Genomic DNA, 25,510 nt, shown 5'->3' on the forward strand with positions numbered 1-25,510 from the left:
CAGATCTTGCCATTGGGTTGACCTTGTTTCACCTTGTCAACATGACCTGAAAGATTAGAACAATTCCTGGAATAAGTGATTCTGCTCTTAGTAATGAATGGAACATTCAGTAAAAAATAGTAAACTTTAGGCCATTGAATGGATGGTCTAAGGCAACTTGTGAAAGCAAATTCTTTCACTAGTTTGCCTTAGGATGCCATTGACATCTTATTTATTCCCTATGATAGAATGCATTATCTTTTTATTATTACCCCGAGAAAATAGTATTTAATGCGCTTTAAGGGAATTGTAATTTTGTTCTATATGGCATAATTTTGTGTATGGCTTGTTTCCGTTACGTAACATGCGGTTTTGTGGCATATCACAACTTAAGGGTGGCACTGTGGTGCAGTGCCTTATTTGCTTACTTTTCGTTCTGGAGATAATATGAATAAATCATGTGGTTCTAGGCTAAACACTTTTTCATTCTGTTTCTTAAAGCGTAAATAATGTACATTGTAACCGTTAAACATTTTTTAGATTGTCTAGTGATGTCCCAATTAAATGCCCTGACCTACCCATCTTATCCTGGTTATGTCATCGTTTGTCACAAGCAAACACCACTCTGTTCTATGTACAACACATTTGTTTCATATGCTCCCACTGCATTTCACGTTGTCTGTAAAGAACTGCACTTTTCCTTTGATCAAGGTCTTCGATATATTCAATACCGACCACTCGCTCCGCTGCAATGCCTGTATCTACGATATATGCCACTTAGTTTGGTTGTGGTTAGTAAAGCCAGTATTGCCACCGTAAAAAGATATTGTCATGCTGGCTGTGTGTATATATGCCAGTATTGCTACTTTAAGAACACTTGCATGTTCTGTGCCTAATAATACCAACATTGGAACTGTGAAAATATGTCTTTATGCAGGCTGTGCCAATGTTGTTCAGCATTGGCACTTTAATGACAATCATTAAGACACTGGGAATTAGCACCAGACACACACAGTATTCAAGCATAGAGTCTTTGTTTGGGTTTATAGGCACCCTCAACTCCTTCTGCACCTCTGACTTGACGCTTCTTTACTCTAAACTCCCACACTACTCTTCTCCCTGCATGTGTTTGTTTGTTATGGTATGATATGATAGGTTATTTATAACACACTTAATACCCAGAGGTTTCTAAGCGTGGACCCAGGGATCAAACCTGTGCTGCTCTGTGTCGCCTTGCTTCCATGGCGAGCACGTTGCCCCTGAGCTATCCACCCGAGGTAGTGGTTCCTACCCTCTACCTGGACCGGGCTTGCACTAAGGATTTACTGCTGAATGTAATCATTTTCCTTATTCAGTGATTGCTGAAGCCACCCTGACTTCGTACACCCACCTGTGTCTTATTTAACTTTATCGTCTATCCTCCCAAGGGAGACCAATTCTATAAAAGACCCGTTCGCCATCTTGGAACTGCCAGAGTAGTGTATGCGCACCAGAATGCCCTGGTCAGCAGGAACCTCAACTGCTCCACAGGCTGCTACTCTTTCTCCGCAGTAGCAGCAAACCTGTCTTTGAATTATCCTACTATTATAATCCTCTGAGTGGTACTAAAATGAAACAAACACTGTGGGTCTGAACATACAGGGCCCGCAGATTATATTGCCATATATCGAATCGGATTCTTAAAGGTGCAATTACGACAGCATGAGCAATGTGATGAGCCTCTATGTCAGGCCCCAGTGTTAACGGAGGGACCATGGTATCGTCCATAGACAACCCTCAGAGCCCACATCAGGTAGTGGGTAATGGATAAAGTGCTGGGGTAGAAAACCAGGAGAGAGTGTGCTTGATCGCCTGTTTAAGTTTAGGTCAAGCTGTGTCACCAATACAGGAAGGTATTACCCTGAACCTCCTGTTTCTGTCTAGAGATTAGTGGGTTGTGCTGGTGGTTCGCGCTATGCCTGGATCTGTCATTATGTGCGCAATGCCCCTTGTTTGGTTATTGTATCTTGTATAAATCTTAAGAGTCATAAAATTGCTTTGTATTAGATGTATTTATTTGCTTCAGCCGACAGGAGTTTCGACACTTGGTCGTTCTCAAGGCTGTTATTACATGCACGTTCGTAAAAAATTGAATACATTATTGAGTTGTTAATAAAAAATTAAGTAATAGCAAAACATTTTTTTTTTTACATACCACATCCATCATTTGTGGGCAGCATGGTAGGTCATGATAGGAAAGAAGAACAAATGAAAACACAAGACCGTCCAATATTAATTGCATTCATATTGGCAAAGCTAACACAAATTAAAACATAAATGAGGATATGGAGTGTGTGAAGCACTCCATATCCATGCCAGGTAAGTCTATATTTGTTGTGTTGTGTTAGGTACTCTGGTGCAGTCCGTAACTCTAAAACCTTCCTTTTGAAAATATCCGCTCTTTAGGTGCTTGAATAACGTTCATTTGGGGTGCTACCCATTATATCAACCACTAGTACTTTCTGTGCTACAAGGATAACTTTACCGACTTTCAGATCAACATATTCAAGTTTATTAGGAAACTCAAATTGAAAAAATTCTTTGCATTGCAGGTACGATCATTTGTTCCAAAAACCAGACCAGGTCCATTGAGTGAACTGACCATAGAGGACATCGAAAACCCGCACCTACTAATTGGGGACAGACACAGATCCAAGTTGGGAAGAGACCTATAATGAACTAGAAATTATATGATATGGCATTTATAACGCGCCTATACACAAGTGTTTCAAGGCACGACGAGGCAAGGGAGGGGGAAAGGAGGAAAGACAGACAACAATCCTACTAGGCCAGGTGTCATTCAGATTGCGCAAGTGCATGGGAAGGGGGAAAGTGCAAGGGGGGGGAAGTGCAGTACATGGGATACGAATAATAACAATAAGTAAAGTACGGCCAGATGGTGGCAAATGCGAGGGTAAGTGCAGACATCCTGTCAAGTGCTGGTATTGGGACTGTAGGGATACACAGACATTCATGAGTGCAGGGGGTTGCCAGGAAGGCATTGCAGGAGTCCAACTGGTGGTGGAGGGGACCTGGGCCTGAGAACAGAGGGTGCCAGGTAACCAGTGCAGGTTCAGTAAGGGATTCAGCAAGGTAGAGGAGGAGAAAAAGCAGAAGGAAAGAGAAAGGTTTTGAGGTGCTTCCGGAACCGGAGATGGTTCTCCTCAAGTTTCAATGAGGCAGGGAGGCTGTTCCATAGGGAGGCCCGAGCAGAAGTGAGGGATCTACCACCAACTCGTTGCTTGGAGTAGTGACTTACCCTGAGGGAGTTGGAGGCAGATGAGCACAGAGCTTGAGAAGGAAGATATTTAGGAAGAGAGAGTTGAAGGTATTGAGGCCCCAGGCCCCAGAAGGCCTTGTGGACAATGCACAGGGTTTTGAACTCAATTCTCGCAGCCACTGCAAGCCAGTGCAGAGATTTCAGTCCTGGAGAGATACAGTCCCTGGGCTTGAGGCCAAGGACAAGTCTCGCAGTCCTATTCTGGATTGGTTGCAGAGGGCGCAGAGTAGAGGCAGGCAGATTTAGAAAGAGACTTTTGCACTTTTGCAATAGTCTAGCCTAGAGAGAACCAGAGCTTTGGAGACAGCAAGCTTCTGGGGGAAGGAGAGGAAAGGAAGAATACCTCTGAGGAGGTGCAGCTGGTAGTGTGACTTCTTAGAGACGTCAGAGATGTGAGGAGAGAAGGAGAGTGTGGAGTCGAAGATGACCCCAAGGTTTTTAGCCCGGCAGGTGGGAGCAGGAAGAGGGCCAAGAGAGGCCAGCCAGAGAGTGACAGGAAAGGAGGGAGTGGTGGTGCTGATGAGGAGAATCTCAGTCTTACTGGCATTAAGGCAGAGATCATTGGCAGCACACCACTCCTGGATGGCGGACAGACAGTCAGAGATGAGAGAGGGAGAAGAGGTGGCTGAGGGTAGCCTGAAAATGAGCTGAGTGATGTCCTCATAGCACTGGAAGTTGGGGCAGAGCGAAGCAATGCAGTGGGCAAGGAGTGCCAGGTATTGGTTGAACAGCCAGGGAGAGAGGTTAGACCCCTGGGGAACACCACAGGTAGAGATAGAGATAGAGGATAGAAAGGATCCAAGTTGAACCTGGGAGGGTCAATCAGAGAGGAAAGAAGTCAGCCAAGCCAGGGCCTGACCAGTGATCCCCAGGTAATCACGGAGACGATTGAGCAGGATGGCATGGTTGATCGTATCAAAGGCAGAAGAGAGATCAAGTAAGTTGAGGACACAGGGGGTGTTGGAGTCAAGGTTGGAGAGCAGGCCTTCACGGATGTTCAGGAGAGCAGTTTTCGTGCTTCTGACAGCTCTGAAGTCAGACTGATGGTCATGGAGGAAACCAACAGATTCAGTGTGGAGATTAAGCTGGGAGATGGCCAGCTTTCCCAGGAGATTGCCAAAGAAAGGAGTGATGAAGATTGGGCGATAGTTGGCTGGGCAAGACGGGTCGGCAGAGGGTTTCTTGAAGAAGAGGGTGCACAAGGGAGTGCTTCAGGGGGGAAGGAAAGACTCCAGTGGCAAATGAATGGTTGCAGAAGTCGGCCAGGGCAGGCGCCAGTGAGTCGATGTGGTCCTTGGTGGTTTTGGAGGAGCAGTGGTGAACCTGTTTTGACGAGACTTCATAGATCGGACTTGTCTGGAAACCTCATATGGGGAGAACGGGGGAAAAGCAGAGATGGAGGGAGGAGAGGTGGCCAAAGAAGGGCCAGAGGAAGAGCAGGGCGCGGAGGGAGGAAGGGGAGAGGAGGAGAGAGAGGATAGGATGTCCTGAGTTTTAGAGATGAAGTGAGCGGCAAGAGCCATGCAGAGGGCTTGGGAAGGGAGAGGGGAGATAGAGACTGAAGCAGGATTGGCCAGTTCCTTACAGATTTTAAAGAGTTCAGCCGAGTTGTCAGATGCCGCAGAGATGCGGGCTTGGATGTGAGCTCTCTTCTTGGTGTGGACAGAGAGACCGTATTGCCTTTGGAGCAGACGGCAGGCCAGTTTGTCAGAGGATGTATCCGAAGCATGCCATTTCCTCTCAGCCACCATGCACTTGCGTTTAAGGGAGACGAGGTCTGAGTTGTACTAAGAGTTGCACTTGGCTTTGGGCTTCAGGCGGATCCTCATGACAGTGGCATGAAGATCGAGAGTATCAGAGATAGTAGAGTGTTGCATGGAGACGGCTGTGTCAGGGTGTGAGTCAGCCAAAGGGGTAGGGGAACAAAAGAAGGTGGTGGCGAAAGCCTCAACTGACACACGCTTCATGGGTCGGATGACCGACAAGGTGGGTGGCAGTGCTGGAGTTGGCTTGACCTGGGGGGTAGAGAGGGTGAGATGGGAGGAAAGGAGAAAGTGATCACTCCAGGAGAGAGGAGTGGTGAGAGGGATAGAAAGGGGAAGGTCTGAGGAGATCAGAACATCCAGATTGTGCCCTGCAGAGTGAGTCGGCCAGAGGGGAGAATAGTGAGTAAGAGAGAGTCGCAAAGGTTGCGAAATAGTCCAGAGGAGGACAGGAAGCATCCAGGTAGATGTTGAAGTCTCCAAGAAGGAGGAGTTGAGTGGTCGAGACCAGGAGGGAGGAGGAGAGGTCCGCCAACTCGGAGAGGAAGGAGGAGATCTGACCAGGTGGCCAATAGATAGTAGCCACAGTAAGGGAGTGGCTAGGAGAGAGAGAGATCCTGAAGACGAGGCTTTTGAAAGCAGAGTAGGCCTGCGTAGGAATGACAGAGGCAGGAATCCACTGAGGGAAGATCAGGGCTACACCCCCTCCGGAACAGTTGGACCTGGGCTCCGAGAGGATCTTGTAGCTGTCAGGGATCGCAGAGTCAAAGCTTGTGACAGAGCTGGCCGTGAACCATGTCTTGGTGAGACCGAGGACATCGAGGTCAAGTTCCTCCAGAAGGGGGCAGATGTCAGAGGAGTGTTTGACAGCGGCGTGAGAGTTAAGAGTGGCAATGTGGAGAAGGTGGCCATCCTTAAAAGACTTCCGGGGAGGGGTACAAATCAGAGGTATGTCCTGCAGAGGTGTAGAGGAGGCCCGAGTGGGGGCAGAAGAGGAAGGAGGAGAGGGCAAGGTAGCCAAGGAGGAGGGAGCAGCTGAGGAAGCTGTGGAGGTGGGAGAGGGGACAGCAGGAGAAGAAAGGAAATTAATGAGACGTGCGAAGCGTCTATCGAAACATTAATGATGATCTTAGAGGAGAAGAAGGAGGACAGGAGGGCCTCCCACCGGGTGCCACCATTAATGGGAGAAGGAGAGAGCACAGAGACCATATGAAGAGTCCATAAGTCTGGTGAGGGAACAACAAAGAGGATGTCGGTGAAAATTTGCCTGGAGGAGGCACTAGTATAGGTGTCAGCGAAATGACAGAGAGCACCATAGAATAGGTAGACAGAGAGAGAGAGGGAGGGAGTGGGAAGGGGAGAACACTGGGAAAGGACTTAGAGGAAGCAGACTGGAAGTCAAGCAGAAGTGAAAAGTTGACAATGGACAAGAGAACGGGCACTAATGTTTAAGTACTAACACAGTGCAATTTTCAATGCATGCAAGGCACTTGCGACTACGGGAACTAAGAGCCACATCCAAATTCACACCACACTTATCCAGTGAGAGCGTTATAGAAACCTTCCATAAAGCCGTGACCAATGGGATATACCAACATCTGGACAAGATTTGCAAAAAGAACAAAATTACAAGACCCAGTTTAAACTGTTAGGAAAGATTTCCATTTTATGTGTAATTTTCCCTCCAGTTGTGTAACTCCCGACTTTTTGCTGCTGTTCAACGCCATAGTCTGACGTTGCCATAGGAGCACAGCCTTCTACTGCAATCCCCTGGGCTTTTTGCTCACTTTATTATGGGGAAACTGACATGCCCTTACAGACAGTCGGTACTGGGAGACTTTGTTTCCCTTAGTCCTTGTCAGTGGTGCAACTTTTATGCAACATATTTCAAGTGCACAATGTACCTTCCAGTATAGTGCACTTGGGTCGTCCTGTCATTTCTAAAGGCCCTGGATACTCTCGAAGGATTTTTTATGAGAAGTGCAGATGTGTCTTGGACAGGGCTGGCGGCAGCTTATCTTCATGTATTTTTAACCCTTTCCTGCCAGGTAAACCGTGTTTACCGCATTTGGCACAGATAGGTGGGCTTGCTCCAAAATGGCCATGTCTGTCAGGCTTAATCTTCAATGGATACTTTTGTCCGCGGAAGCTGCTGAACCCCCGCAGCCCCCTATGAATGCTAACCTCTCAACTGATTACAAAAAGTTTAGCTGAGAGCATTCCCAAGGGAAAAGGGGAAGTGGGACAAAATAACAAACTTCAGGTCTTGCTCACTTCTTGAACTCACTCAACCTATTGAAAAAAAACAATAAATATCAATGTTTAATTACCAACCTTTCTTGTCTAAAATTCTGCCTTCCCTTCCAATTATTATATCCCAGATGTAAAGTAGGAACACACCACCATACCTGATTATCCTCTTCTGACAATTTAGAGGAATATTCTCCTTACTTTTAAAGTGTTGGAGTGTCAATGTCTCAGTGTCTATCCCTGAAACTCTTTAATTGGATGGCTGCTTGGCCAATCTCTGGAAATTCTAGGAAAATCTCCTGGGAATCGCTTACATGCAGTCCTAATTCCAAAAAATGGGACTCACTCCTAAATTAAACTTCCTTTGCTTCTTTCTCTTTTATCTCACTTCTAGGAAGAAGCTAACCCTCTTTTGTATTTATTCACACGTTTTTAGTTATTAACTTTATAGAAGTACTTTTAAAATCTTCCTCTTGCACACGAATGTGTGAAACAAATGTTGTGGAGCAAGATTCCCTTCTTCTCCTGAAGGCAGGGAAAATCTCTTCTGCGCATGCGCGAAAATTAAGTTTTTTCCTTTTTTTAAGTTACGCGCATACGTGATAATATAGCATTTCCCTTCTACGACAGTCAGAACAGTTCAAGAATGCACGGTAAAAATATAGTTCTCTTTAGGTGGATAACTCGTGCGTGAAGAAATAGCATTTCACAACGATTCTTTAAGTCAAATCACACATGCGCAATAGCGATCATCCAGCAGGAGGAAAGCTTTTTTGGTGAAGATCACGCGCAAAGTTTAGAATGTTAGTATTTTAGTTACGGATAAACGAATCACGAAAATAAAGTCTCTCATCCACATACCGAACACGCTGTCATTTGTGCAGACAGCGTGAGATTTCTAACCCGAAATCCGACGTACTTTGAGAGCATTACAATACATGCAGTGCTCAAAATAAATATGTATGACCGCTAAATGCGTGACACTTCAGGAATTTTTTCAATTAGTTCATGAATTCACACACGCTTTTACGGCACGCGCACGAAACGTTATGCTGTTCATTAAGAAATTGTTCAATCTGTTAAACAACACTCTTGCAGACTTTCTTTTCTCATAAACAGATATTGAGTTGAAACTTTGCTTTAAGAAGGGAAACAAGAAACTGCAAATTAAACTAGAGTATTTAACCCCTTCACAATTTAAAAACTAAGGTTAGTCATAAATAAGGTCACTTAGCTTGCTTCTTTCTTTATAAGATGATCTCAGGAAAGATTCTTCAACTCTCCAAACACTCTCCAAATCCTGGTAAGCTTAACCTTGGCAAAGGCCCAGCTAAAGTCTCAAAATCAATCAGACCTCCAAACATAGGTCCTTCCTGCTGGGCTACTGACAATGAAAGACAGTTTAGAATGTTCTGGCAATGCCTTTCTTGTACTACTGGCCAATCAAAGATCTTGCTTGAAATCTCCATTTTGGCTTGGGAAGCTCTCCACACTCTGTACTTCAAGGTTAAGGCCCAAACCATAAAGCATATTAAACACATAGTCACTCCACCACATTCAACCACAGCACCATGAAACCTGACAGTACCCCCCCTTTAACGCCCTGTCCTAGGGCTAGCTTTGGAAGGGTACTTCCTATGGAATCTTGCCACTAACTGTGGAGTATGCACATCCAATTCATCCTCCCATGTACGCTCTTCAGGCTCAAATCCTTCCCAATCTATCAAATATTGTAGTTTCCCTCTAAATCCCCTCAAATCCACAATTCTCTTTACGACAAACTCCTCAGATGAATTCTCTAACAACACTGGGGAAGGTGGTGATAAAACCCTGGTCCCATGAATCATAGGTTTCAAAAGACTAATGTGGAAGGTTGGATGTACTTTCAGGGAATTGGGGAGTTTCAACCGTAGCGCCACTGGATTAATCACCCTTTCCACCTCAAATGGGCCCACAAAGCGTGGACTAAATTTATTTTTTCCTTTAATTTTTAACTTTGTTTTAAGAAGGGAAACACGAAACTGCAAATTAGACTAGACTAGACATACTCACTCCACCACATTCCAAAACAGCACCATGAAACCTTTCAATGCCACAAGCTTCTTTGTTCTGTCCTTTGGCAATCTTGCCCCTTCACCTTCCCCAGGTTGAGGCGACCTGGGTCAGTCCTTTTTTGGGCATGCATTCTCCCATGAAACGCCAAGCATTCACAGGCTTCTGCATGCCTTGTGTGTGTGCTTCCAGGATGTGGGCTGGACTGTCGGGTTCCAATACACATCCTGGGTGCCAGAGAGTCTGGTGTGCTGTGAATGCCTGGGACCACCGTGGTCCGTGATTGGTCCATGTATGGTGGGCCTGTATGTGAGAAGATCTCCCATTGGGTCCTCTTCGTTTTCGCGCGAAGGAGATTTTGGATTAGAGAAGGCTCCAAACACCCATACCATGTCAATCTCTGGAGTTCTCACTGAACAAAGGATAGGATCCAAGTATCCTGTAACTAAGAAGCTGAGTCGGGGAACTGCTGGTGACTTGGTGGAAGGTTTGGCACCCCGAGCTCACTGTCGTCCCGCTAGACGCCTCTGCATCTGATTGAACTATAAGGTCTGCAAAAACACTTCGACCCTTTGGAATAACGGGACTAACTATTCTTGGCACCTTCATCAAACCCTGCAAGTAAGCCTTCTCAGAAGTGTCCCTGGGCCAACCAGTGGGCTGACCAGCTTGCTTAGGATCTTTGCTCTGTCACCACCGCCGTTTCGAAGAGGCCCTCGAAACTTGTAACATTGCAGGCTCTGTGTTCACGCCACTCTCACTCCGAATTTCATCCACTTGCCGTTCCCAGGTCTGGAGTAAAGAGAGAGCACTGGAACCGGAGTACACGCTGTTACCGTGTCCCCCAGCCGTGTTGATGAACTTTGCAAGTGCATTGCACCTGTGACCTTATGTGTCCTGAGGCCTGATCCATCCGCCAGGAATGGAGAAATCACCACTGTCCCGTTTGGGAATCAATGCTGTATCTACGCCGCTGAAAGCCGCAGAGCCACGAGATTGCCGCATTAGAACCTGCAACCAAATTGGATTTGACTACTGAAGTTTGGTCCGGAGTGCGCCAGGGGTCGATGAGTAGTTGCAACCCTTACCGGTGGTCCCTAGCTCATCCATCCATTTTTATGCATGAGTGGCCCCTGAGGGCCCCTCTCCGTTCCACAGCTAGCCTGAGTTCGCAAACTATTCCCAACTCCTGGAACCTGTTCTGCCCTCTCGGGGAGACCCTCCACGAATAGTGGGAACTTATTCTGCATCACCTCACCCACCTTCCTGAGCTGCTAAAGACCCTACAAGCGACCCCGTCTTTGCCCATATGCACAACTGCGTGTGACAGCATTGCAAGTACATCTGAGCAACAGGCTCCTCTCTTCTTAGGGACTATTCTGCTTTTCAGTTAGGATTGTGATTACTGCAGAACTGCCTAAAGACTCTTTGCACTACCTGCTTCCATCCCTTTTCTAGGTTGTGAACCCATTTTGTGCATTAACCCTTTAGGCCCCTTGGTTTTGTATATATGTATTTTAGTAGGATTGTGTTGGTTTAAAAGTGTTACTCTTAATAACGATTGTGTTGACACTCAAAGGCCTTGAATAAAAGTATTTGTATTTTTAATATATATATACCTGACTGGGAGTGATTGGTAAGTGTCATTTACTCTGTGTGCTCACTGAGGTCTTTCAGTCTTCCTCACTACTCCTGAGACCTAGTATTGACCGCCGCCAATGCTACCTTGATTGGTCTGGCTTGTCCAGAAGGTTACCCTGTTCCAAGAAACTAGGCTGGCCTTCTCAACCTCTGCCCACCAGGTCAGAGTTCAGAAATACATCTTAACAACTGTGAACAACAACAAGCACTGGATACTCTTTCCAGAGACAGGGACATAGTGATCAAAGAGACAGACAAAGACGGCAATGTGGTAATCATGAATACTGAGGACTACATCATATCGGTCATGCACATCTGGCAATACCAGGATGCTATGAAAAACTGAATGGTAATCCAACCAAGAAAGTAGTTAAAGAGCTGCATGTCCTGGTCCAAGAGGGCTATGATCAAGGTTTGATCACAGATGATGAGAAACGGTTTCTTAGTAGTACAGAACCCACTATGCCGACAATCTAATTCCTACCCAAAATACAAAACACTTCCAGAGGTTTGGCCAATAATGAGCGGAATAGGGTGGGCCACGGAAGGACTATCACGCTATATTGATAATGCAATCAAGAAACATGTCCTAGCACTCCCATCCTACATCAGAGACAGCACACAAGTTCCTGCCGGAGATAGAATGGAAAGAAGACTATCTCTTAGTGACACTGGATATGTCTGCTTTATACACAGTTACAGATCGTGAACTGGCTATTAAAGCAATTGACTACACCTATCGTGACTTTTCAGCATCCTACAGGACACATGTTGAAATGCTTAAGAGGTTTCTTAGGTTTACACTCGACAGCAATGTTTTTCTTTTTTCCGACTCATACTGTGCTCAAAGGTAGGGTGTGGCCATGGGGGCAAAATATGCACCCCTTTGGTGAACCTGTTCATAGGACAATTTGAACAGACACATGCTCTGAATAACAGTGAATTCAAAGATGACATCATTATATGGAGACGCTACATGGATGATATCATTGTCATTTGGCAAGGTTCCTCAGAATATTTTGAGAAATACATGCAATATGCAAACAACAATTGCTTCACACATTCCACACCTCCCTTTATGTTTTATGCAATTAATATTGGGCGGTCTTGTGTTTTCATTTGTTCTTTTTTCCTATCATAACCTACTATGCTGGCCACAAATGATGGACATAATATGTAAAAAAATGTTTTGCTAACACTTTAATTTTTGTTAACAATTCAACAATGTATTCAATGTTTTTACGAACGTGCATGTAATAACAGCCTTGAGAACGGGGTAGTGGGTAATGGTCTTGGGCACCCTGAGTCGCTCTACACATAGCTGAAGGGCCAAGCAGGAGACCTTGTTATGTAACACTTATGCTGTGGAGTCCAAACAGTCCTATTTTATTGCACTGTAAGAGAAGACATTGTAATGCTATCTGTGGCACTTTATTCCAATATTGCCATTGTAAGCAGACATGCATGTTGGCTGTGTGTAGTTCTGCCAATTTTGCAGCTGAATATGTGTTAATGCCTGTTGCGCCCATATATACAAGCAATGGACAGCTCCATCCATCACCGCAAACACTGTTGCCGATCCGTCAACTCCTTCACCCCCACACCACAAACACCACCCATGTGCCAACTGCCCCCTTCTACCAACCCACATACACATATGCATGCACACACACATACACACACCCACCACCATTCATTCAAACGCATGCCACTCATTCATGCACACATAAAGACACACACAATTGCTCAGATGTGTACACACACACACACACACATATTTTTATTTTTAAAATGACCTACTCTGCCAGCCTGTATCCCTTAGGACTTCACTTCCACGCACTCGCCACTAGCTTACCTCCCTGATCCCCATGATGCCCACATATAGTGGTAGTGCAGGTAAATGTTTAAGTTAAGATCTTTACAGGAGTCCGGATTCCTACTCTAAAATTGTATTTCTAAGCTGGCATCCTGGGAGCTCCCAATGAGCAGGGTTGCACAGATGAAGCCCCTGAAAGAAAAAGAGCCTGCATTACCCTGCTTCCATGCCCAATGAGCCCGATGAGGCTGTGGAAGCAAAAAAACCCATGCATTTCATGGACTGCTGGGTGTGCTTGGATTGGGTGTTCTGTATGCAGTAGGGAAAGCATGTTTCCACGCAAAGCACAGGCTGACACTGCGATACTGCTCTAGCGCCTCATTGCAGGTGTGCGAGCGGTCAGGTGTAACTGGTCCTGCTCTCTGTGGCTCCTCCTTTTTTTGGGTAGTAGAGCACCCACTACGGACGAGATGCCACTGGTTTGTATCTGGATGAGTAATCCCGATTCTTGTTTATTCATTATTTGTATTCAATCATTCTAATGACAAGATTTAAGTATAGGTTGCACACATCAAACAATGTATTTACTATAATGTTTTCCCTTCAGATTATTAGACAACAAATAATCCAACTCTGAATGTCTCACACTGTTTGGTCTAAACATGGATGATAGTGACATCTACTGGGGAAGCACTGTATTATTGTTTCCTTTTCATTGACTTGTAGCTTGGATAAATCTGGCTATGGGGCCTGGCAACACCTCGGCCCTAAGGCAATCTTGAGATACATGCAAGGGATGTGGCCTGGCCCTTTAGTAATTCGTTGTATTAGCCCATTGCTCGTATTAAAATGCTGTAGTCTCCATAGTTTCTTCTAACCACGTCCGCCTCTGGATCTAGGTGTTTTCCACCTTGGGCGTTCGGATGGCAATGCCAAAAGAAGCTGTCCTTTTTGCCGACATCCACCATAATTTCAGCCGATTGATGAAAGCTGCGGAAGAGAATCCGAACATCCTGCAAAACTGCATGAGAAGAGGTACGACGGGGCGAGTAGCTGCTGGTTGTGGTTGTATTTTTAATGTCATGTGCAATGCATGCTTTTCTGCAGGTAATTTCAACAGCAATGTGAACTAATTCGAAAAAAGACGTTTGTTAATTTGCCATGATTTTAGGCTACGGTCGGTCAATCTAATTAGCCCTGTCAGTAGCGTGCTCAGTGTGTTCTGACATACCTTGAGTCCGTGTCTGAGGCAGTGGCCAGGAGCTGCCGCCGTTAAAGAGATGTTAAGAAAATGACGAGTAGTTCACAGTTTTATTATAGGCTATCTTTGATCGTGCTGGTTATCTGTTTGTCTTAAACACCTTTATTTCTTTATTTATGTATTTACCTTTCTTCACTTAAGTGCCAGCCTGTGTCGTCCGCCGCCATTTTTACCCCCTGCATTACCATCATTTATTGAGCTTACTGAGAAAGCGTAATTTCCAATCAATCGGTTCAGTCGATGTGACGATGAGATGCCCTTCCAGAATCTTAGGTGATGTTATACAAGCTATAGCCGATAGGTGGCAATGTTGTATCAATGTTTGCATCGCCCTTGTTTTCTTTCACACTTCCCAGCGGGGGTAGGAACGGCTGGCAGTGGCTAGCTCCAGAATGAAGGCGATTCGGTTTGCACGCAGCCAGCATAGTACTGTGCAATGTAAACAACAAGATATTTTGTATGTCTTGCAGATTGTTTTTTTGTCGTTGCTAAAAAGCAGTTTGTAAAGCTTTGAAACCTCGAATCATTTCTTATTTTCAGTATATATCTGACATCTACACTGCTGAGTGTAAAGTACTAAAATAAATATAAAAAGTTTCTATGGAAAGGGCAGACACAAATACACTGTGCCATAGCAACGTGTATATAAATTAGCACACTGTAAATACATCATGGCCGGTTCAAGGATATGTGGGGAGAGAGGGTGAGAGGTCGAAGTGTATGAAAAAAAAGTAGTGGAAACCCGGCTGCCCACCAACCCCATCGCCACAAACCCCTCACCCCCCACTATTCAAACCTCATACCTGGGTCCCACCTTGCTTCCATTCCACCCACCCCCCTCTGTAAAGGCTGAAAGAATCCCAGTGAAAGAAAATGTATTACAACACCCCCATTACCTTTAATCATTGTCCCGCACCAGGGGAGTTGCTAGGTCTGGAAAAGACCCGGGGCTAAGCTGATGTCAGAACTGTTGGGACTGGGGGCTAGCTAGTCTTTTGGCTGTAGCTCCTGAGATTCTATCTGGGGCTACAACCAAAAGATCAGGGGCTATAGCCCCCTTAGCCCCCCCCTAGCAACGCCCCTGTCCCGCACAACATGCAGCTTTACCCGCCATCCCCCTTCTAATGACCCACCTCTTAAGGGGCACGCTGAAGTTTAAAGCCACCCCGCTCACCTTCCCGTTAACGACACACACAGTTGATTACTGAGGGAGCAGCACTATGATGGGGCTTGGGAATAGACTTTGCCACGATCAAGCCAACGAAAAAATAAAAGCAGCCTGGCAGTCCTAAAAGAACTCACCGTGAAGTGAGGTTGGAGATGGTCCAGCAGGTCCCAGGTTCAAATCCACAGGAGGCAGTGCAATGCAAGTTTCAACTTTTTCCCACACTTTTATTATTCTGGAACAGTTTCTTTTTAAAATTAAAGTATAGGAACATGAACATTAATTTAAAAAAGAAGAGGAGCACCGCTCCCGCTCACTACAACCACTGGGCAGGGTGGGTAGTCTGCAGAGACTACAGCTTTGCCCTTTTTTCTTTCAGGATGCCCCGAGGCCTGCATAATGTGGAATGCAAGGTTGCTTCCCGAATATATTGTTTGCAAATGCACCCTGGGAAAATCTGAGGTTTCATGAAGTCAGGCTTTTAGAACACGTTTTCTAAACAGAGGGGTTGCTTTAGTGAGAGGGGAAGGGAAATGGCCGTCCGAGCAGGGCCGGTCTTACAACAGATTTCACCCCAGGCGGGAAGCATCGTTGGCGCCCCCCACCTCTGACCTGTAATCTCATGCATGTGTCATGGGTTTTAGCAGCGGGAGTGGGGACTATGAGTTAACAACATTGTCAATGCTGGCATCTGCTGAATTTCATGAACCTCAGAAAACAGCAATAAGAGGGTCAAACCCGAACAGGCCTGGTTATGTTAGTCTGCTTTTGCTCTTCATTTTTAGTAACAATGACCAGTTTGCTGCTGTGACTCAGGTCAGAGAATCGACAATTTCAGATCTACAATAATGTCATTCGTATGACCTCAAACATTTAGCCACTCTTAAAAGGTGATGAACTGGTCTTGAACAGTGTTACTCAAACCTCCAAGAACAAGCACCAGCAACATACCCACCGATAGCTGTACAAGCCCGTCTATCTCAGCATTAAAATACATGCATTTATGCAATATGTATGGCATCAAATATTTCACGAGAAGATAAATATATTTTGGAGGGATACACGTAAACAATATCACTACTCCATGTAAGTGGTAAAGTCTACTTTAAACATATGCAGAGAGTTAACATGCATGTATAATTCAACATAGCTCCCAATGTTAATGTTGGAGAGGTGGCGTTCTAAAATTATGACATTACAATGTGGACTTTACATTGAAACACACTGTAGTGCATTACGGCGGCAGATAAATGGCAGTTCGAGTATTGGGGTTTGTTTCGCTCATGCTTGTGAACTCTCAAAATTCTTAAATGTTTCCTTCGTGATCACTCATTTTAGCTCTCGACAGCACCTGAAACTGTAAGATCGCAAAGAAAAACAATGTCTACCATCCCAACATATAAACAAAAACAATCAAATTCTTAAAGTGTGGAAGATGACCTTTTCTTGGGGCTCGTTAAGTTTACTTTTTGCAAATTACTAGTCGCGTGCTGCTTGAATAACAGCGGCCCTTGCACATTGTGCAGTGTACAGACGAATTTCTTTTCACGGGACTTGGAGTACTGCGAGTATCAGGGGAAGCATCTCCAGTGTACCTGAAGCATAGTGCGCTTTGCCCTCCACCCTCAGCCCCCAGCCTTGCAGCCCTGCGCTTTTTCACATTCTCCATTATGGTAAAGAATATTGTCCCGAGCTTGGGAGAGACATGGCCTATGCAGAAGGAGCTGCCTCCCCACGGTGTGTTTAGCTGCTGGTGTATCAAATGCAGAAATGTGTGGCATCAAGAGTCCCACGCTCTGAAACATCTTTTGTGCACTGGTTGGTCACACGACAGAAAGTGTGAGCAGGTGATTCCCCAACACTTGAACCATTCTTTAGAGACCTGGCTTTGATTAATGTGGCGTTAGTTAGTCATGGCCATTTCCCAGGGTTTGTGTTAAAGGAGATCGGAAGCTGCACCGTGCAGGGTATTTCAAAGGCCATGAATTGATGCTACAGCATGTCGCCCCCAATGGAAAAAAGAAAGTGAACCATGCATCCTGCAAGTCTGGGTATTTGCATTATACAGAAGACGGGCCAACCGTCCACGGAGACGGTTTCTACTGTAGTTGCTGAGTCGCTTTCCCAAGCCAGCTGCTATGCAGACTACGCTCAGCTTTTGGTCAAGCAGCTGCATCCATCCTTCACACCATCATTCACAAGGCGCGTTTGTGTAGGTGTTTGTTTATCTCGTTAGACTAGCGTGATTGCTATTCCAAACAAAAGAAGCACAACGACAAAGAAGAGTATAAGACACGTCTGAGCAAACAGTGAAATGTATGAAACTCTTGCACTAAAATAAAGTCAGCAGTGCATGCCCAGGAAAGAGGGAACGACGAACAATATGCTCGGGAGCGGGAACTAGGGGGGCGTAGTAACCCCCAAACCGGCCCAAGCGTGGTACCGACCCCCAGGGCCTTGCCCTCGAAGTGATTTTGTCCCGGCCAATGGAGATCTGCTGACGGTGACACTCTGCCCAGGTCTTCCGAGAACCGGCCTTTTGATCTCCTGAGGAGAGTCCACCACTAGTGCTCGCTTCCTTTTTCATGACTACTTGAGCCTTAACAAAAGTGTCTAGCTTTGTGGCCTTTATAGGCTGTTCTTGGATGGCCCAGTAATCTCTGCAATACCATTTTAAAATAAATAAAATGCCTATGCAGGAATAGGCCTCACCTGCGAGGACGGGGAGCAGGAGGAAAGAAGTGTGCTTGCCTCGGCAGGCTGTAGTTACTGCCGGGTTTCCTGAAACAAGGCCAATCAGCGAGGGCAGGATGTTTGTATTTGCTGATTCTGCTGCTGCTTGGCAGTATGTGCTTGTGATGGGAACAACTTCAGGATTTAGAAACCCACTGCCTCCTCTTTTCTGTAATGGCCGGGTCCGACAACACCAGCCAGCCCCAATCGATCCACACTTCAGTGTCAGTGCGCGCCCATAGCCTGGAGGAGGGCACACCGCACTTGCGCCCATTGGCCTGGCTGGCGCCAGCAGCGCCGGCGCCACCCGGGGCCGGGGAAGGTAATAAAGCAACAAATGTTGCTAATTTATTTGCCAATTGCCCTGCCCTGCCTGGGGGCCGAGGCCAGGCCCGTTTCATGGCCCGGACAAGGCGGGCAACTGCCTGGGGCACAATTGCCCCAGTCCCTGGAGCCTCTGGAGGGGATGGAATTCCCCAGTTTGTGGGGCAGCGCATTGACGTGGGGAAAGTTCTGCAGGTCAGGTGCTGCCGCTGCCCCTTCCGACTGTAATGTCACGTAGTACAAAAGTACTACGTGACATAACAGAAGTCAGAGGCTCCCTCTGAACACTTTTGTGCCACTTGGGGTGGGGGGCATAAGCACACCAATAAAAACACTTTAGGTCCCCCTAGACCAGCCCCTTCCACATCAAAATGCTGGCAGGAAACTGCTAATGGTGGCCCGTTAGTCACTAAATGGTTTCGTGCTGGCATTTAGATGGGAGGGAAGGTGAAGTGGGGAGTGGGTGTGCCTTGCAGGGACGCACCGTGGGCCCCGACACGGTACAAATGGAGACCCGTTTGGGCCCATGGTGCGTCCCTGCAAGCTCAGAAAATTGCCAAAATAATAGTTTAAAGCAGCACTATTTCTTTCATGCCGCTTCTTTTCCAAACTATATATCAATTACACTTTAAACCACTTCCATGGCACTGTGATGAGTTACTTCACTATGCGGATAATAGTTTTAACCAGTGTTGCTGAGTAAATATTCTTTAAACTACGAAACGGTTTATTTATGCAAGACGGATATTTATGGAGACGGATAATTTATTTATTTATGCAATGTTTGTCGGATACCTGTATCCGACACACATTGCATAAATTAATAAATATGCAGGTACCCGACAAACAATGCATGAATAAATAAATAATCCTGGTCCATTTATCCTTACAACAGTCAAGGCTTTACTGTATCAAAACATAACCCTTGATTCCCAATCAAAGAATGTTAACGTGATTGTTTATTGGGTTCAGTTGTCTCCTTGTCATTGCCCTTTTGGCTTAGGTTGCCTCCAAACCCCCTTCAGCATCTTGTGTTCTTTATTGGTTGTATATACTGCATCCTGTGCCATGTTCATGGTCTCTTGGTTGGTGTGCCCAGTCCTCATTATCTGCAGCCTAAGTGGGACTGGGGCATAAAATGATCTTGGGCACCAGTGAAAAAGTGGCCCACCGTTGCAAATGGCAATTCATTCCTTGTGTGACAGACTGTTTGACTTTGGGTAGGAGTTCCTTAACGGTGTAGTTTGGGAATGGCGCGCAGGGGGCAGTGGGAGTGGTGCGCGGGGTGCGGTGGGAGTGGTGCACAGGGTGCTGCGGGAGTGGAGTACGGGGTGCTGCGGGAGTGGCACATGGGATGGAGTGCGGGGGGGGCGCATTCCTAGTGTTTCGACCTGGGCACCAAATGGACTAGAAACTGCCCTGGCCGAGGCCACAACCTGCAGCAGTGCCAGTGGTAGAATACACGTGTAACACGTTTGTTTCCTAATATTATAAAAATGAACAGGCACATTCATTTTTATAATGTTAGGAAATGAACATGTTACACGTGTATTCTAGCACTGTGGACTGCTGGTGCAGTGCCCCCTAGAGGCTGACTGACGTCAGGCAGCCGCCTGGGTTGCCTGACGCAAAGACCGGCCCTGCGCCCGAGGGTGAGAGGAGTTCTGTGCAGGGCCTCGTAGGTGGAGTGTGGGTTAACTGCAGACAGGGCTTCGGGAGAGGGTGTGAGAGGTTTTGTATGCAAAGCCTCGCTAAGGGGGTGATATCAGGCAGGGCCTTTGGGTGGGGGAGGGTGTTGGGTACATGGATTCACATGCGGGGGGGGGGACACTCCAAATGCCTCACAGTGAAGTGTCTCCAGGGTTTCGCTTGAGGTTTATCTGTGGTGAGGAAATCGCAGAAGGGGGTTAGAAGAGTAGTCTCCATTTCCTCTTTGGGGGGTAATCTGTGGTCAGGCACATGGGCGTAGGACATGGGGAGGGCAGGGGGGACAAATCCCCCACAATTTTAAGTGGGGGGATGTAATTTCATGTATCCCCCCAGAATATGTGTTTGGTGTGTCGTGCAGGGATCGGTTTTTGAAGTAGGCGGAGGGGCGGCTTACTATGTAAGCTGCCCTCTGCCCCCCAAAGCATGGGGGCAATACCCTGGGGGCAGATGGGTGATCATCTGCCCCCTGGGAAGGGGGCAAACAAAACAAAAACATTTTTTTTTTAAACTTAGTTTTGGGTGGGGTGGGTGCGGGTGGGACCACTAGCCACCAGGGATTTTTGCAAGGGGGGTGGCCCTCTCTCCCCCACCCTCGGTGGATGGGGCACCTTATGTAGCCCTCCCTGGGGTGAGATTTCTGCCCCTAGGAAGGGGTACATGAGATGCCCTCCATCCATTTGTGGTGGGGGCAGAGGCCACTGCAAATATTGGCAGAGCCACCCCTCCCAAGCCTGGGGCAGTATGTTTTGACCCCCCTGGGGGCAGATGGCCACACATGTGCCCATCTGCCCCTAGGGAAGGGCAAAACAAAAATATATATATTATAACTTGTTTTGGGTGGGGGCGGGGGGGCCCACTAGACCACCAGGATTATTTGTGTTTGAAAGGGGTGTGGACCTCCCCCCACCCTAAGTGGATGGGGGCACCTTATGTAGTCCTCCCTGGTGGCAGATTTCTGCTCCTAGGAAGGGGTACATGTGATGCCCCCATCCATTTGGGGTGAGGGGAGAGGCCACTGCAAATATTGGCAGAGCCACCCCGCCTCCCAAGCCTGGAGCAGTACGTTTTGCCACCCTCCTGGGGGAAGATGGTCATACACATGTGCCAATCTGCCCCTAGGGAAGGGCAAAACAAAAATTTATATATATTATAACTTGTTTCGGGTGGGGGGCCCACTAGACCACCATGGATGTTTTTAGTGGAAAGGGGGTGGCCCTCTCCCCCCACACCAAATGGATGGGGGCATCTCATGTAGCCCTCCCTGGGGGCAGATTGCTAGCACAATCTTCCCCTAGGAAAGAGGCAAAACAAAAACAAAAATTTTAAAAAATGATAACTTGTTTTGGGTGGGTGTGGGGGTCACTAAACCACCATGGATGTTTTTAGTGGAAAGGGGGGTGCCCACGGCTGTTTTCTTTTTGGAAATGCATGGGGTTCTCCGTTTTCCTTGGTGGCTTCGACACCCTAGGCCCAAATCTGTAGGTTGTACAGATGAGCAAAATCTGCTTTGCCGAAAGGATTGGGGTTATCAGTGGGTTAGCCTTTTCCCTTTTCGCCGAGGTAGGTGCATCCACACACGTGAGGTACCGTTTTCATCCGGACACCTGTGTAAACGTGGGAAGGTAGGATATCTGTTGTTGGTGGGATGTTTCAGTGGGTGGGCAGAGGGAAATGTCTCTGAAATTTGGTGGGAAAAAACCCACAATTTTCAGACATTTCACTCTGGCCACCCACTGAAACACACTGCCAACAACACATGTCCTAACATCCTGTGTTCTCACAGGTGTCCCGACAAAAACAGTACCTCACATGTGTGGGTGCACCTACTTGGGCGCGAAGGGAAAAGGCTAAACCACTGGTAACCCAAAGGGTTTGGGGAGACAACCTACAGATTTGGGCCTAGGAAAACAATATACCCCATGCATTTCCAAAAAGAAGACACCCATGGGAATGCACAGAGGTCTGACTTGCGTGAATTGCCCCAGAATGTATTACCCACAGTCCCAGACAAAGTGAAAATGTTGTTTTTTCCACCAAATTTCAGACTTTGTCAGGGATTTTGGGTCATAAATTATGGGGCGATTCGCGCAAGTCAGACCTCCGTAGATTCCCACGGGTGTCTTCTTTTCTGAAATGCATAGGGTTCCCTGTTTTCTTTCGTGGCTTCGACACCCTAGGCCCAAATTTGTAGGTTGTCCACATGAGCACAATTCCTGAAAATCTGCTGTGCGAAAAGACTTGGGGATACCAGTGTTTTAGGCTTTTCCATTTGCACTCAGGTAGGTGCCCCCACACATGTGAGGTACCGTTTTAATCGGGAAACCTGTGGGAACACGGGAAGGTAGGCCATGTGTTGTTGGCTGCATGTTTCGGTGGGTGAGCAGAGTGAAATGTGCGGAAATTGTGGGTTTTTTTGTCATTTTCCCGATTCCCCCATACTATGGAATCTTTCCCTACATAGTTGTTGCCTGACCTGCGCAGATCACCCCTTTCTAAACATGGAATATGGTCTACTTTTCAGAAATGTATGCCTTTCTGGTTTCCCATTCAGCTTTCCTACCCTTTTTTTCCATTCCGTCCACGCATATCCTATTGGACAAAAAACACCAAAATCGCCTACCTCTCACAAAACGGCTCATTAGCATATCAAAATATGTTATTTTGGTTTCCACTCAATCTGTTCTTGAAAGCCTGGAAAAAGGCAAATCCAGCACAGCAAACCATTTGTTCCTAGCTCATACAAGGAAAACACCACAGGCTTCTTTGTACAACATTTTATTGCCATTTTCTGAAGAAAAAAAACAAATGTTCTCCTTTTTGGTTATTTTCTCTCACCCCCCCTACAGCAAACTAGGATTCCTGGATGGTGTTACGACCGCCTACATGTGGGGAAACAAGGGGCCAACGTTGGCTGAGATATCTCATGTAACAAAGAAGTTACAAGGGATTGAATGGTGAAATACCGAAATAACCAAAAAAGGCCTTGGCACTGGGGGAAAATTCCTATGGCAGTTAAGGGGTTAAGACGTTAAAGCCCCAGAGGAGATATCATTTGTAAGGTAGCTTAGTTAGTTAATGCTCCAAATGCAGATTGTGCACAGGAATATGTAACACCTGTGTTCAGCACCTGGCTTAATCTTCTGATGGGATAATAGGCAGAGTGAATGCATTCAGCTTCCGAAGCAACACAGCATTTTCCAGGCCAATTGCTTCAGATAAAGCGGTGAAAAATACTATTACTGTCGCTTTTTCTAATCGGCCAGATTTTTGTGCATTTTCTGGGTGGAGTTCGGGAGCCGAGGGGACACACCAGGACCCCCTGTATTTCCCGCTCCACCAGACAAATGCGGCCTTACTGCCAGCATGGATTCTCATGCTGGAAATAAGGAAAGGGATTCCTCTGGGATCTGCTTGGAAATTAAACCTGGTAAAAACGGGGCGGAGTCCAGAGGAAGCCATTGTCAATTCCACTAGCAATCGCTAATTTTGTGGCAGAAAAGTAAAAATGTGGGCCAATGGAAGTGGTCCACTGCATGCAGTCCACTGCATGCAGTTTACTTTGCGCCTTGATGCTTGGGGGTTTTGCGTGATGCTACACATGTAATAAATAAATAAATACATTTAACAGGACCCCAGATAAATGGCAATTCGTTATCAGAATGCGTGAGCATGGCATGTCGCTGGTAAGAGGGTGTCCTGTGCTTCTTGATTGCGTTGGCAAATGCCCTAATTGCCATCTCGCGTTAATCAGGTGCTTAAACCCATCAGTGTGGATTGCACAATAATAAGTCGACAGAGGTATTTCAAATGGCCAATTTCGCTCTTTGGGTGACATTGTCAAAGTGGGAGAATGTTGCCCCACATGTGCCACTTTCTCTGCAGAGTGAATTGTGCCCACCCTGAGGAGGAAGTGTGAAAAACCCACAAGGGCACTGTGTCCTGCTCTTTCTGTTTCTGTCTTCCCTACACAGGGCGACAGGCATGGGTAAGTCTCAGGTGGCAAGCCTGCACCCTAGTTGATGTGGCAAAGGATTCGAGACTTCTGAGGCTGATAACATTAGTAGCATTGAGTTACATGCCACCTGATTGGTATGTGTGATAAAGTTGCAAAACAGAGCTGTTAGTGGGCTAAAGCAGGAGGCAATGTCTGCCCACCCTCAAAGGGTACATACAACCAAAAGTAATAGGCCCCTCCCCCCATCATGGCTGTAGGGGCCAGGCTCCAAACCAGGGCAAAAATACCCTCCAATCATCCATGCCGACGAGTAGGGTATCCCTCGTGCTACAGGAACCCTGTTGAGCAACCTCTGTGCTTTTCAGGTGATACTAACGTTATTTAAAGCCAGAAGTCTAAAAGGTAATCGCTTAATAGCAGCTGGAAATTAGCTCCTGGCGTGAACAAAATGCCTTAACCAAGTGTAACATCCTCCTCCTCATTTATAAGCAATATGTGTGTTCTCCCGTTTCTTCATACACTGAATTACTGTTCGAAACAAAGGCAAGAGTTGTGTTTCTTTTATAGGCATTAGGAAGGCAGTTGCCAGCCTCTGGCATAATATGCCCGTGTTCTTCCAATATTGGCTAGCTGTTGCCCTCTTATGGCCAGGTAGAACCATAATGGCAGTGACTGGCAAATGCCTTTCCCCTGCAGACAGAAAAGCGGAACTAAGAGGCCAATTCAAGACACAGAACAAATAGAAGTTAAGACAAACTGCAGCTGCCATTTCTGTGTTAGGGAGAATATGTGAATGTTCAAGCAAGGAGGAATGTATTAAGCAAGCAAGCAGTGAGACAAGGGAGAGGCAAAGAAAGGCCAGAGGGGCTCTTTGAATAATGTAACAGGACAGTGGACCCATGCTCTGCCGTCCTAGTAACATATGAGAGAATCAAATAGATCAGGCTTTGCAGCAAATGTTAAACGATAAAAAAGGAACAGAGTCCAATTCTGCATTAAGAATAACAAAGGCAAAGAAAGACTAGGCTCTGAAGCCAGCATTAGATGGTATAAGAGGGACCAGACTCATTGTGTGAGGCTGGCCCGGCCCTCGCAAGGGCGCTAGAGGGGCAGCCCACATAGCGGGCTGCCCCTCTGGCCACCCCCTGGGTCCGCATACACCCCACCTACTAGGCATCCCCCGGGTCCGACACATCCCATCGGCCGTGGACCTGGGGACTGCTTTTAAGGGGGTGGGCTTGCGATTGCTCATCCTCCTTGTTTGCTGTACCCTCTACCCCCACCGGAGGACAGTCAAAGCAGCAACATCACACACCTGGTCCCTCGACTCCCATAACAGGGCTTACTCAGAGGTACAAAAAAGATTTCCTCTTTCTTTGAAACCCCATCCTTCCATTTCAAGAGACACACACGTCTCCTTGCCCCACAAAACAAAGTTGCAACTTGCAGTTGGTAGAAAAGGCTGCAACTCCTTTATTTGGCAGGAGTCCACTTACAGGTGATCTGCCTCTTAACGAGCTGGTGTCCTATCTGTGGCCCACT

At 46.6% G+C, this 25,510-nt stretch overlaps 1 protein-coding gene across 1 annotated transcript in view; it reads left to right on the top strand.

The window, feature by feature from the left end:
* The window catches only part of LOC138487325 (uncharacterized), a 2,513,852-nt gene that overhangs the window by 808,436 nt on the left and 1,679,906 nt on the right, over positions 1 to 25,510 (top strand). Inside the window, exon 33 of the mRNA XM_069613924.1 lies at positions 13,720 to 13,855. Coding sequence (XP_069470025.1) covers positions 13,720 to 13,855 — 136 coding nt within the window. The remainder of the gene's footprint in view (positions 1 to 13,719; positions 13,856 to 25,510) is intronic.

Source organism: Ambystoma mexicanum, chromosome 9, assembly GCF_040938575.1.
Source record: "Ambystoma mexicanum isolate Mex_15411 chromosome 9, UKY_AmexF1_1, whole genome shotgun sequence".
Taxonomy (NCBI): domain Eukaryota; kingdom Metazoa; phylum Chordata; class Amphibia; order Caudata; family Ambystomatidae; genus Ambystoma; species Ambystoma mexicanum.